The sequence below is a fragment of the Aphelocoma coerulescens genome, chromosome 6, assembly GCF_041296385.1.
Source record: "Aphelocoma coerulescens isolate FSJ_1873_10779 chromosome 6, UR_Acoe_1.0, whole genome shotgun sequence".
Lineage (NCBI taxonomy): Eukaryota > Metazoa > Chordata > Aves > Passeriformes > Corvidae > Aphelocoma > Aphelocoma coerulescens.
The window spans coordinates 32,088,387-32,101,475 of NC_091020.1; the positions used below are offsets into that span (position 1 = coordinate 32,088,387).

Consider the following 13,089-nt stretch of genomic DNA (forward strand, 5'->3'; position numbering starts at 1 on the left):
CAAAGTGACACTGCGGCAGTGTAAAGCTGGCACTACATTCTTGCCATCTCTGGCCATCTAGTGGCATCTTTTTCTCCACAAAATTATAACAAATAAACAATTATTACTATTATTTCAAAGAGAAACAAACACCCCAACAGCCCATGTATGTTAAATAACGAGTCTGTTATTAAGTGGAAGTATGTAATTCTTGTTATCTTATTAATGCTGTGGCACAGAAAACTGTTTTAGAAGCTTCACAGAATCACACAATCAGGTTGGAAAAGACCTTTGAGATTATTGAGTCCAACCTCAATGCTCTGCAGCCTGGTGTGCTCCAGTGCAAATGCCCAGTGCTCCTGCACAGGGATGTGTCATCCCAGGTGGCTTTGCCTGGTGTGAGTGACAGCTTGGGGACAGATGAAGGATGGGTAGGTGCGTTGTGGTGTGAGATGTGCTGCTGCATCCCTGCTATTGAGGGTACCAAAGAGGTCTGTCACTGCTGTGTTTCACTGCTGAAGACGCATTTTGGAGGAGAAATTACTGCGGTGAAAAAAATGCTCTGGCTATAGCAGCAGGTCCTGCAGAATCCAAGCACCTGGAAATGGGACAGCGAGGTGTCCCAAGCTGCAGCCTGACGAGAAGCATAAGCATCCCTGGAGCTGGACTCTCACATCGCACGGGTCCTTTCCCCTTCCAGCCATGGATGTACCATCAACACGGCAGCACCGTGTCCCTGGCCACGGGTGGCAGCTCTGGGGTGTCCCTTCTGTGTCCAGTCCTGGGCCCCTCAGTGCAAGCCACGGAGCTGCTGAGGCGGTCCAGCAGGGCCACAAAGATGATGAGGGGTCTGGAGCATCTCTCTGATGAGGAGAGACTGGCGGAGTGTTTGGGCTGGAGAAGACTGAGAGTGGATCTCATCGACGCACACAAATTATCTCTAAGGTGTGTCAGAGGATGGTGCCAGACTCTTCAGTGGCGCCCCGCGACAAGACGAACAGCAACGGCCACAAACTAAAACACAAGTTCCACCTCAACATGAGGAGGAACTTCCTCACACGGAGGGTGGCAGAGCTCTGGAACAGGTGCCCGGGGAGGGTGTGGAGTCTCCCTGTCTGGAGACATTCCAAACCCACCTGGACGCGTTCCTGTGCCACCTGCCCCGGGTGACCCTGCCTTGGATGATCTCCAGAGGTCCCTTCCAACTCGAACGATTCCGAGGTGCGGAAGGACCGCGTCCGGCCGCAGACACGCGCACGGCCCGGCCGGGGCGGGGCAGGGCAGGGCGGCGGAACTGCCGATCCCGGGCCGCGGGGCCCCGGCCGAGCTGCGAGCGGCGGCGGCGCCGAGGCGGCGCTTCCTGCGGGGCGGTGCCGGCAGGGCCGCGGCGCTCGGCAGCGGCTGCCGGGGCTGGGGCCGCCCCGCCGGGCTGCGCTCTGGGCTCCTTTGCCTGCCGGCCTCGCTATGCAGCGTTTCACCGTCAACATCAAGCTGCCGGCGCGGACCCTGACGGGCGCCCTCAGCGCGCCCAACCGGGGCGCGGCGGATTGGTGAGGGCCGGGCCGCGGGCGGGCGTGGGGTCCCGGGTCCCCCCCGCGGCTCCTTGGCCGCAGCCGCGGGTCGGGCTTGGCTCTGCCCCGGCGTTGCCTCCGCCTGCGAGGCCACGCTGGTGCCGGGGCGTCCAGGGAGCCCCCATGCAGCGTCGGGAATCGGGGGCTGGGATAGCGATGGATCCATCCCCTGGAGCGGCCGGCGCAGCGCCCGCGGGGAGCCCATGGAGCTGCTGCTGTCCAGCTCTGGGCAGGGACAAAGCCGTGCCCAGGGACGAGCGTGGCCCTGTCCCTCCCGGCAGTGACACGTGGGTTCCCATTGAAGCAGAATAGGTCGAGATTAGGTATCAGGAAGAAATTCTTCCCTCTGAGGGTGCTGAGGCCCTGGCACAGGGTGCCCACAGAAGCTGTGGCTGCCCCATCCCTGGCAGTGTCCAAGGCGAGGTTGGACGGGGCTTGGAGCACCCTGGGATAGTGGAAGGTGTCCCTGCCCATGGCAGGGGGTGGCACTGGATGATCTTTAAGGTCCCTTTCATCCCAAACCATTCTATGATACTGTTGTCATCTTATCCTGAAGTCAGACAGGCCTCAGCAGATTTTCACTGTTACTGTAATAATTGTTAACATGCTCCTTTTTTGTCTGTAAATAAGTAAATAAATAGTTAAAAAATATGCAGTTAATTATATAATTGCAAATATATTTCTTACCTATGTTCGTACATGTAAAATTTGGGAATGCTCTTCATGAATTCCTATGTGATGTTTTAAACTTAAGAGAGGAAGACTTTTAGAGATGGACACAAAGAGGTGCTTTGTGGTGGCTTACGGTTTCAGCAGACAGTGCAATATTATTTTATAATGCTTTTATGTTACTAAATAGTATTTATTATCTGATAAACATCAATTATGCTTTCTAGTAGCACGCATTCAACTTACCAAAAAAAACCCCTCATTCCTGATGTGAAGAGCTTTTGTTCCATTTCACTTGTTGATGATGCTCTGTGCTTTTCCAGGGGCTGGCAAGGTTTGATTGCGTATGGATGCCATTCCCTCGTGCTGGTAGTGGATGCCAATTCTGCTCAGACTTTGCAGGTTTTGGAAAGACACAAAGCCAGTGTTGTCAAGGTGAGTTGTGTCTGGTTTAAGGTATATTGGTTCTGGTGCAGATGTTACTGTTCTAAATCACTGTAAATATTTGACATGATGTTCCATGTGATTTTCACATGAAATGTGATGTAAAATACCCATATTTTAGGTGATCTCTTTTGCAGCTAAGTCAAACCATATGTACTGAAATTCGAGCTGAGGTTGATGGTATATCTTTCTAGAAAATGTAGATATAGAATATAAGATATAGACTACCTAGAAACATTTGTTAGTGTTACAGAACATAGATACATTTCTAGGAAAGCTGTTAACATGAGAGGATTTCAAATGAACATTACAAAATACCAAATGGAGCTCTTGGCTGCTGCCCTTTCTGATCCTCCCTGTTGTGGGAAGTGCACCATTTGTCTAGAAAGCTACTTTTAAGCTTTTAAAAATTTTTTTACCTATCGAAAAGGAACAATAGCAGACAAAGCTGAACATTTATTTTAGTGATACAAAACGGTTAAAATTTTAGTTTAAGTGTAGGCTGCCTGTGCTTTCCTTTGAAGGTCCTTGACTTGAAATTGCAGAGTTTGACTTTGGGTGGAGTGTGGAACAGGATGTATTTCTTTGATTCATCATTTCTTTGATTGTGGACAATGACAGATTCACTTAGGGTTTAGAGGATTGATTGCCTGGCAGATGTGTTTGATGATCCTTGGCACAAGTGCTGTATTTATTGGAAGGCAGTCAATAATTTATGAAGAATAATAGGGTCATAGGAGGATTTTGGTGGGATGTTTTTATAGCAGAAGAAAAAGGTTCATTGTGCATTCTGCTTTAACATTTTCACTTAGCTTAGATAACAAATTGTAGCAAAATTTGATATTATTCCATGCAGTGATAGCATTTTAATGAGTTTTGGTTACGTTTGCTAGCTTTGAGAAGTTACATTATTTCAAAAGGAAAAGAAGTGCTGAAGTCCAATAATTTATAAGATAATTTTTCAAAGCCACTACATGAAGCTTTATGAACAGAAGTAGACTGTAAGACAATGGCTAATTTATGAGGTGAAAGAATGTAAAGAAATTCCCTTCTACTTTAAGAAATAGGCATTATATAAGAAATGATTATGAGTCCATGATGATTGCAGATACCTTTACATCTCTAAGAAATTTTCTTCAATTCCTAAATTGTTTTTTTTTTACGAGTTTATAAAAGCTAAGAGCATAAATAAGCTGGAGTGGCTGTGTAAGTCTGACTTAAACTCCTTGTAGTAGAGGCTCACCCCAGCAAACTCAGTCCACGGGGATCTTCTCCCAAAAAACCTGTGCTTCAGTTCTGAAAAATTCCAAAGTACTCTACATCTGTTATGAAGAAAACAAAGAAAAAAAGCAATTGTTTCATGATCCTTCTGCAGTCCATTTTGCTATTTTCCTTTAAATACATCGTGTCTTTTGGCTGTCATAACTGTGTTTGGGATAGATAATAGCTTAACTGGAAATGGATCCATGTTAGTTGTTCATCTGTCCAAAAGGTGTTTGTGGGAGGATGATGACTTTGTATGACGTGGATTGTATCTGATTTTACCTGTACAAAGAGTATTGAAAGTGTGCTTTTACAGAAGAAAATTTAATTATGAGAGAAGTTTTCTGACCTATCACAAGAATGAGAGGATTGAAGTTATGTTTGCGTCCTTTTTGATGCATTAGTAAACAGTGATAATAAGGCCTTATAAATGAGGTGGTATGGATTGTGGAAATGAAAGAAAGTCACCTCTGGTTCCTGTTTCTGGTGCTGCTGTATTTTGAAGTCAGGGTAGACAGTGACTAATACTGTTAGCAAATAATTTCTTTTATCAGAAGGTCAAGTCCTGTGTGGGGACCTTGTTGGAGCAGTGTGACTGCAGAGAGGAAAGAGGTTCATGGTGTGGGAGCACCACATGGGCTCTTCTGGTCAGGGCTGGTCATGTAAAGGTCTCCTTTTTGTTCTGAACTTAATGACAACTCCTCCTTTGAGAAAGGATGTTTTCCAGACTTGGAATTTGCTTTGAAGTAATATATATTTAACTGAGAAATAAGTAGCTTTGTAGGTTTTTACAACTACAGTTATACATGCAGATAGCCTCAGGGGTAGTTCTTTCTTGAACAGCAGGGAAGCAGGAATTGCAAAAATGAAATTTATAGGTAGAGGAGAGTCTCTCAAGAATTCTTTGTGATTCTGGTAGAAACATACTTTGAGTTTATAGCTAGAGCTAGAGATTGTGTGCTGTGCACGTGTCACATTTGTGTATTTATTCAGCTGGTTTGTGAGATACATCCTGCTCACACCTCTGAGAGGGGCAGCACAAAGGTGCCTGCAGGGCTCTGAATGCTGCTGTAAATCTGTTTCACGGTGCAAAGTTAGTGGTGCCTAATGATAATCCTATCACAGTTTTTAAATGTCATGTTTTCAGGATCTACAGGAAGTCTTGTGTTTGCCTCACCCTTTCTGTGTCAGGCAGTGACAGCACACAGGTAGCTGGCTAGGGTGGAATTTTTGTAGCAGGTGAATTCCCATTAGCTTAGCAATAATGTTTCTTTATTCTGTCAGTGTCTGCAGTCTCTTCTGGGGCAGAAGTTCACCTTAAAAGCAGATAGCAGAACAGCTCCATGTGGGACTGATAAGGAAGAAGTCAATGTTATCCATCCCCTTGTAATCTGGGGGGAGTTGTAGACTGAGTGTTTCAGATTTCAAGACACAGATTTCTCATAAGTATTGCCAATTTACAAGCCTGTGCAGTTTGAAATCCCAAAGTGGAAAGTGGTACCTGGAAATCAGTGGTGGCAACGTGCTGAAAATAACCAAAAAGTTATCAAATGTCAGCAATACCTTATTCTGTTATTTAGTTATGAGCCAACACGTAGATGAAAGACTAACCTTCCTTCCTCACCAATAGCACAATATATTTGCTAGATTCAGAAAATTACATGTTTTAGGATGTGTATAAAAATGGAATGATAATTTTTCAGCTTTCATTTGTTTGGAAGTCAGTGGGTTTAGGTTTGTGGGGGCCCACAAAACCTTAAACACTGCCATTTAGTTTCCTCTAAATATTTGAATAAATTCTTTATATACATGGTGTGTATGTTTGGATTGTTGTAGTTACCTTCAGGAAAGAGAACTGTTGATTTATGTAATTTGAGAATATCAGCCATGCAGTCATGCAGCACAGTGGTGACCTACCTTAAATTTACACAAGTGATGGTAGCTTAAAGGTATGTTACAGGTGTTGTTGGCTTTAACTATTACCATGCTTTTTTATTGAGTTCATTATTTATCTATCTGAAGAACATGAAGTGTGGTGTCTGTGTTATATATTTGCCTCCTTTAACCAATTCCCATCTGTATTTTCAGGTTAAATGGGCTAAGGAAAATTACCACCACAATATTGGCTCTCCATATTCCTTACGTTTGGCTTCTGCTGATGCCACAGGAAAAATAATTGTGTGGGATGTGGCAACAGGAACTGCCCGCTGTGAAATACAGGAACATTCAAAGCCCATTCAAGGTAATGATAGTGCCTGATGTTTATATAGGACTTATTTTATGGAGCATTGTGTACAAATCCATCACCTGCCTTTTATAAACTGTGCTCAGTTCTGACAGGGAGTTTTCCTGTTGGGATTACCAGCCTTCTGTATGTTTGCTTGTTCATTTTATGAGTAAATGTAAGATTTACTGTCTCCCAGAGGAACGCTGTGAGATTTAATTCATTATGGTGATGTTTTCCAAGATCTTGTGCAAAAAGGTAGAATCTATTTTTATGAATGTTGTTGACTGAAATAATAACATTTATTATGTCAAATACATCTTCGTGCCTTTCAGTTGGGGTTGGGGTTTTTTGAGCATTTCAGCTGTTTTAAAAATTTGTGATGATGCTTATGTCATACCTGGTGGGTTTTTTAACCTATTATATGAAAGTCCTCTTATGAAATTAGGGTGGGGTTTTTTTGTTATTTTTCTGTTTTATAAATCCAAGAAAATGCAATATTTTAAGTCTGATACTGGGCCACTGAAAATTTCTTTATTGGCCACACTTCCTTTTGTAAGTTTTTTTTACTTTTTGTTTGTTCGTGCATTATAAATTGGGTTTTATTTGCTCCTGACACCAATTCACTGAACATTTAAAGGAGTTCTGACCATGACAATTGAAGATTTCTATAGTTTCTCAGGCCAAATGAAGTCATATCTTCTGTGAAACTAGGGAAAGCTCTTACAGCTCTGAATGAGCTGAATTGGTAAAACAGAATAACAACTGAGGAAGGAAGAGGGGGGTTTTATTTGACATCTTAATACCTATGAACTGTAGAAATCTGTGAGCTGGTGAGGTCATGTAGTGACTGGTAAGAGGTGCCCTGGGGAGCCTTCATCCACTGCCTGCCTGTTGTCTCCAGCACTGCACTGTCAGCATGTACAGAGCTCTGTACAGCTCCTTGCAAGGAACTGAGGGATCTCTCTGTTCTTACTGACAGAAAACCTAGTCTTCAATGTCCATTTATCCTGAATATTTAAATGATGCCCAGCTGGGATGATTGTACCCCTTTCAATTGATCCTGTTCTTTAAGCACTGTACTTGCATTCTTGAGTGTTACACTCAGTTTCATTTTACTCTTGAGCTTAAGACTGATTAAAAGGATTTAGAATGGAGAAGACATTTATTTCCAGGTCCAATACTGATACCATCCCAAATAATAAATTTGTTCCCTATTTCCTTTGACAGACATGCAGTGGCTGTGGAATCAAGATGCTTCCAGAGATTTACTGCTTGCAGTTCACCCACCTAACTATATTGTACTGTGGAATGCAGACACAGGCACCAAACTTTGGAAGAAGAGTTATGCTGAAAATATCCTGTCTTTTTCATTTGACCCCTTTGATCCCTCACATTTAGCTTGTAAGTTTATATGTATAAAACAGTGGGGTCTAGATATGCATGACCAGGAAAATCGTTAAACTGAATGTAAATGTTGAAATTAAAAGTAATGGATTAGAGAGAATAACGTCAGAAATGTCAATAAGAAGTCTGAAAGCAAAGACAGGGAGCCTTTGGCCAGTGTGGAATCTTATTTCAGAGGATGCTGTTGTGTGGGAAGGGGAAAAGCAGGCATGAGTGGAGAAGTTAGAGATCTGAAAAGAAATGTTTGAGACTTTACAAAAGGAGTGTAAAGTGTGTAGAGAGGGAGCTGGGGAAAGCCAAGTATAGAGAGCCCTGTGAAATGTAAAAGGATGGGTGCTGAGGGAGAAGCCAGTGAGATAAGTAGACCAAGAACAAACGTTATTTTCAACAGAAAGGATTTTAGAGGACTCAGTGTGAGATCAGTACCAGAAGCAATTCAGATGTCAAGGGGGATGTAGTACAGATTTATTAATTTTAGCAGAAAGAAACAGAGAGAAATAAAAGAGTCACCATTTTATTCTTGAGTTTAGCTTCATCACTTCTGATCTGTAATGAGACTGTGCAGTTGCCAGCCTTTGTAGTCTGGGGATTTTTTTTTCTGCCATACCATTCAACCTTCTAGAAACACTTTAGCTGAGCTTTATGCTGCAACATAAATAATGTGAATTAATGATAATTTGAGCCATGCTCTGCATAAGAACAAAATATGGTGATACAGTCTATGTATATTCTGCCTTCTATTTGCATTGTGAATCTTAAAAACAGTTGATGAGAGAGAATAACTCTTTCTGCCACTAACACAGTAGTTTTTAATATAAACTTAATTTTGAAAAGTTGAGTTTTGTGGCTATTAATTGATTGTAATGGACCATCTGCTGCTCTTTCAGTTGCAAAGTGCTGGTTGTCTAGAATTACGGGTTTTCTATCTGATACAGTATTACCAAAGTTATTAGCATTTCTCCTCATCAAAATGTCAGTAAAATGGAATGCCACAACCAAATTTCAGACTGAATTGTGCTATTTTTCTTTCTTGGTCCAGTGCTCACTAGTGAAGGAATTGTGTTCATCTCTGACTTCTCCCCTTCCAAAGCTCCTGCCAGCTCAGGGAAGAAAGTTTACATCTCTAGTCCCCATTCCAGTCCTTCTCACAACAAGCTGGCTGCTGCTACAGGGGCCAAAAAGGCCCTTGATAAAGTAAAAATCCTAATCAGTAATGAAAAACCAAGGTAGGTTGCAAATACTTCTTCTCAGATAATGCTTTGTATACCTGTATATTTTATCAGTGTACTTAGGTTAAAGCCTGTAAGGTAATAAGCACAACAGTGTACAAATTGGAGTAAGCACTGTGTCTGAGGGTAATTTCCCATGAATGCCAGTAAATGTCAGGGCAGCCAGCACTGTTCCCAAGTGAATTGCTTTGGATTTGAGATGTGCAAGAATTACACTTGTTCCATTTGAATGAAGTGCAATTTTTAAAATTACTCTATAATCTTATTTAGACAAAAGTCAACAGAATGCGTTTTTGGAAGTCGGTGATGCTCTGACAGATAAATGGAAATCTGCAATTGCCTTGTGATCAAAATAGGGGTGAAAAAATGCAATTGCAGGAAAAATGAAACTGTTCATTTTATTTTGAACTTGCTCTGTTTGTTGACACAAGCTGATAAAAGTTCATGTCTGATTTTCCAGTGCTGAATCTGTAACACTCAATGACTGTCTTCAGTTGTCATATTTACCTTCCAAAAGAAACTACATGCTCTTACTGTATCCCAGGGAAATTCTGATCCTTGACTTGGAAGTGAATCAGACAGTGGGTGTGATTGCAATTGAAAGGACTGGGGTGCCTTTCATACAGGTAAGGAAGATTTGATTGGGTTTTATCCCTGTAACAGCAAACAATTCAATCAAAACCTTTCAGTTTTTCAATTTAATTGACTTCCTTAGTCACAAACCCTGTAGCAGAAGAAATTAATGGAAGTGTTGCCTTAATGGTAGCATTTTTAATGGTTTGCTTAAACATCAGGAGTTGTAGGTTCCCTTGCAAGTGTCCTTTGCAAAGGGTAGGATTTTGAGTATGCAATCTAACAGACATCTCTCTGCCCAGGTAATTCCTTGTTTTCAGAGGGATGGGTTATTTTGTCTACATGAAAATGGTTGTATCACATTAAGAGTTCGCAGATCCAACTGCAGCATCACTGCAACTCCAAATGAGGAGCCAGGTGAGTTTTGTGTCAAAAATGTCCAGAAATGAATTTTGATGCATTTTAATTAGTAATTTAACACCAATAATGACCATCATGCCCCACGCAGGATGATGAATTACAGCCATTCTAGCGTTTTGTCTCTTATATATTGAGTTTAAATTGAAATTTATGGTACATTTTCCCTAAACAGTTTTTGACTTCTCTGATATTAAGTGCAAAATAGTTTCTATTAATATCCTGAAAATACTTCTATCACTACATAATACTTGAGTTATTAAGTAGCTTAACATAAGTACCATATACAATAATGTTTTAAGTAAAATATTATTATGGTGTTCTTTTTATCTTTAAGAAAAAACATTTTTCAGACAAACACAAGATTTTGGAAGTCATTTGGTCAATTGGAAAAATGTATTTTAGAGCTAAGATATGGGCTTAAATTTAGATTAAATCTGAATTATTAAACTTTTGTCTCATGAAATGTTACTAAGAATGGTCTTTTAAATCTAATGGTGGAGACTGGAAAAAAGGGAAAACAGTGATTTTTGTTTGTTTATTTTGGTTTGGGCAGTTTGCTAATTTCTAGTGAGCTACATTACTGGTTTCCAGGTTTACCAATGAACCTGGAGTTTCAGATTGTGGAGAGCAGGTGCATATTCTTCCCAGCTACGAAACAGTTATTTTTTTAGGTTTTACAAGACTCATATGGAATAATATAGTACGAAGACAAAGTTACATTTTGGAGAGCTTTCCAGAGCTGTTTTGTGTACAGCAAGATCAAGAGTGTGCAGTTTTTGATTGCTTTTCCTAATGGTTGCACAGGAAGCACATGGATTTCAATCTAAGAGCTCAGTTGTTCTTCAAATTTACCTTTGTTGATTGATCACATTACGTATTTTTCACCCTAATTGTTTGTCCTCTGTGGGACGTTGATGTTACAGATCCAGACCCAGTTCAGGAGCTGGTTTATGATTTAAGAAGTCAGTGTGATGCCATCAGGGTGACCAAAACAGTTCGACCCTTCAGCATGGTGTGCTGCCCAGTGAATGAGAATTCTGCAGCACTCATAGTCAGTGATGGCAGGGTGATGATCTGGGAATTAAAATCCAGCATTTCTGGCAGAAATGTGCGGAACAGGTAAGGGGATTTCCTTTTCTTACCAAAGCTGCTTTTTTTTACAAGTGGTGTTCAGTATTCCGTTGTATTTTTAAGTCAACAGTGATCCTTCTGTGTGTGGAAGTGTTTCAAGTACTGTACATGTGTGTGGGTGAAGGAAGAGGAGCAAACTATGTCACCCAGATAGATCAGTTCCCTTTCTTTGAGGAAGTGCAGGAGCTATATTTACTCTTTTCACTTTAAAAGGCAGTTCCATCCTGACTGTCTGGACTAAGAAAACAAAAGATAGAATGACTGTTCACATTATTTTGGGGGAGCATTTTCCTCTCATTTGGCTTTCTTCAGACCATATAATTTTCCTTAGGAATGGATCCCTCACTTTCAGTCATATGTAAGGACAAAAATGAGTCTGTAAAGAACTACACTTTTAGTAGGGGAATGGCTTTCTGCTGGATTTGTGTGAATTTGACACTGAGCAATATGAAGCTGCACAGCAGGTGACTGGAATAGGGTGGTATAAACATGTTTTGATACACAGAGCCTTTAAAATTTTACATTTTGTGTAGTCTCTCAAAATGCTGTGTGAAGTAATACAGTGCTTTGAACATTCATTGTATTAAGGTTGTTCTGCTGCAATAACCCTTTAAAGTACCATGGAATAAAATAAATAACTTACTGCCATAAAAGAAACAGAATTCTTTTAAATGTCAGTAGTACCAGATTTTCAACATAGATCCTTTTGTTGCTCATCAGAGATTTAGTGTTTTTATTCTTGCTGTTCTCAAAAATACTGCTAGATGGATTCCTTGTGCTGCATATCCAGGAAAGCTACTTAGAATCCATATGTTCTTGGGTTTTACTTCTATTCTTAAGAGTCATTTCTAAAACACTGATCTTTGTCATGATTATATAACCAAGAAAAATGTAATACTGTAAGAGCCAAGTAGGTTTCTGCTCTTTGCTCATGACACAGACCTGCCCCAGCCCAGCAGGACATGGCTGCCAAGGCTGCAGGGGCTGTTTGAGTCCCTTGGGGATGGAGATTGTCCTTGTATGAGGAACTTGTTTCCATTTCTTTTGCAGCAGTTCAAGTGCATCACCTCTGTACTCCCCAGTCTCCTTCTGTGGAATCCCTGTAGGAGCATTCCAAAATAAACTTCCAGACCTCTCATTGGACAGCATGATTGGTAAGAATTTCTTTCATTGATTCTACTGCTACTAATTTCTCATGGTTTTGAATCATTGTACATCTTACTTTTCTTAAGAACTTAAGAATTATTTTCTAATGGTAAATCTGAAATAAAAAGAATTCCTGTTTGCTGAAGAAATAATCAAATGAATGCTCTTGAGGATTTTGTGTTGAGGACCAGTGTTCCAAGTTCATTTTCTTTGAGGAAAAATAGTATTTTAAAATGGAATCTGGCCAAAACACTTTGATTTTTTGATCCTAATCTTAGAAGCCGATGTATCTGACACATGCCATCTTTGTGAAATCTAGATGGCAACCATTGTTCCAAAAAGTTTCATCATACAAAGCTCAAGAGGAACAAATGTGCCTTATGCATTTGTAGCTTTTTATTATATAAATTTCTGTCTGAAAACTTTCCATAACATCTCCAATTAAAATTTCTTACTAACAAGAGCTTTCATTTTTAAGCAGGGCAAGGTGCAAGCGCTGGAGAAGAGTTAAGGAATTCATTTCTGCAGGAAGTGCACCTCAAATTCCTGCTGACAGGACTTCTGTCAGGGCTGCCTCTGCCTCCGTTCGCCATCCGCATGTGCCCGCCCCTCACCACCAAAAACATCAAGCAGTATGAGCCCATCCTTGCTGTTGGTGAGTGCCTTGAAAACAATATATTCAGTATTAAATGCAAATATAGTTGCTAATAAAATAAAAATCTATATTTGTTGATCCTGTGTAGCTTATTGCAGATGGTGATCCTTGTATTGGTTTGCTTCTTTGGTAGTCTTTGGGTTCTTTTTTCCTGCCTTGGGTTTGAGCAATGCTACCTGAAAGATGCTGTACGTAGTAAGTTTGGATTTATCCTGTCATTTACTGTGATGTTGGTCTGTTGATACACTCAGCATTTTACATGTTGCTCTCACTTCATTCTGAATGTCAGGAAATACTGACTTCTGCAGCCCTGCATTCCTGGAATAAGTAAATGAACTTTACAGAGAATTTATTTTTGCTCTGATGTGAGTTTCTAAA

General features: G+C 40.9%; 1 protein-coding gene across 4 annotated transcripts in view; it reads left to right on the top strand.

Moving 5' to 3' along the window:
* The first annotated feature begins 1,328 nt into the window (after positions 1-1,328).
* The window catches only part of WDR11 (WD repeat domain 11), a 35,307-nt gene continuing 23,546 nt past the window's right edge, over positions 1,329-13,089 (top strand). Inside the window, exons 1-10 of one of the 4 annotated variants that reach the window (XM_069020153.1) lie at positions 1,329-1,529; positions 2,543-2,654; positions 6,015-6,168; positions 7,381-7,554; positions 8,597-8,783; positions 9,247-9,412; positions 9,662-9,776; positions 10,703-10,898; positions 11,961-12,064; positions 12,535-12,711. In XM_069020153.1, the coding sequence (XP_068876254.1) occupies positions 1,444-1,529; positions 2,543-2,654; positions 6,015-6,168; positions 7,381-7,554; positions 8,597-8,783; positions 9,247-9,412; positions 9,662-9,776; positions 10,703-10,898; positions 11,961-12,064; positions 12,535-12,711 (1,471 nt within the window). In that variant the 5' untranslated portion in view covers positions 1,329-1,443. The remainder of the gene's footprint in view (positions 1,530-2,542; positions 2,655-6,014; positions 6,169-7,380; positions 7,555-8,596; positions 8,784-9,246; positions 9,413-9,661; positions 9,777-10,702; positions 10,899-11,960; positions 12,065-12,534; positions 12,712-13,089) is intronic. The other 3 variants (XM_069020154.1, XM_069020155.1, XM_069020156.1) reach the window with 3 other exon arrangements.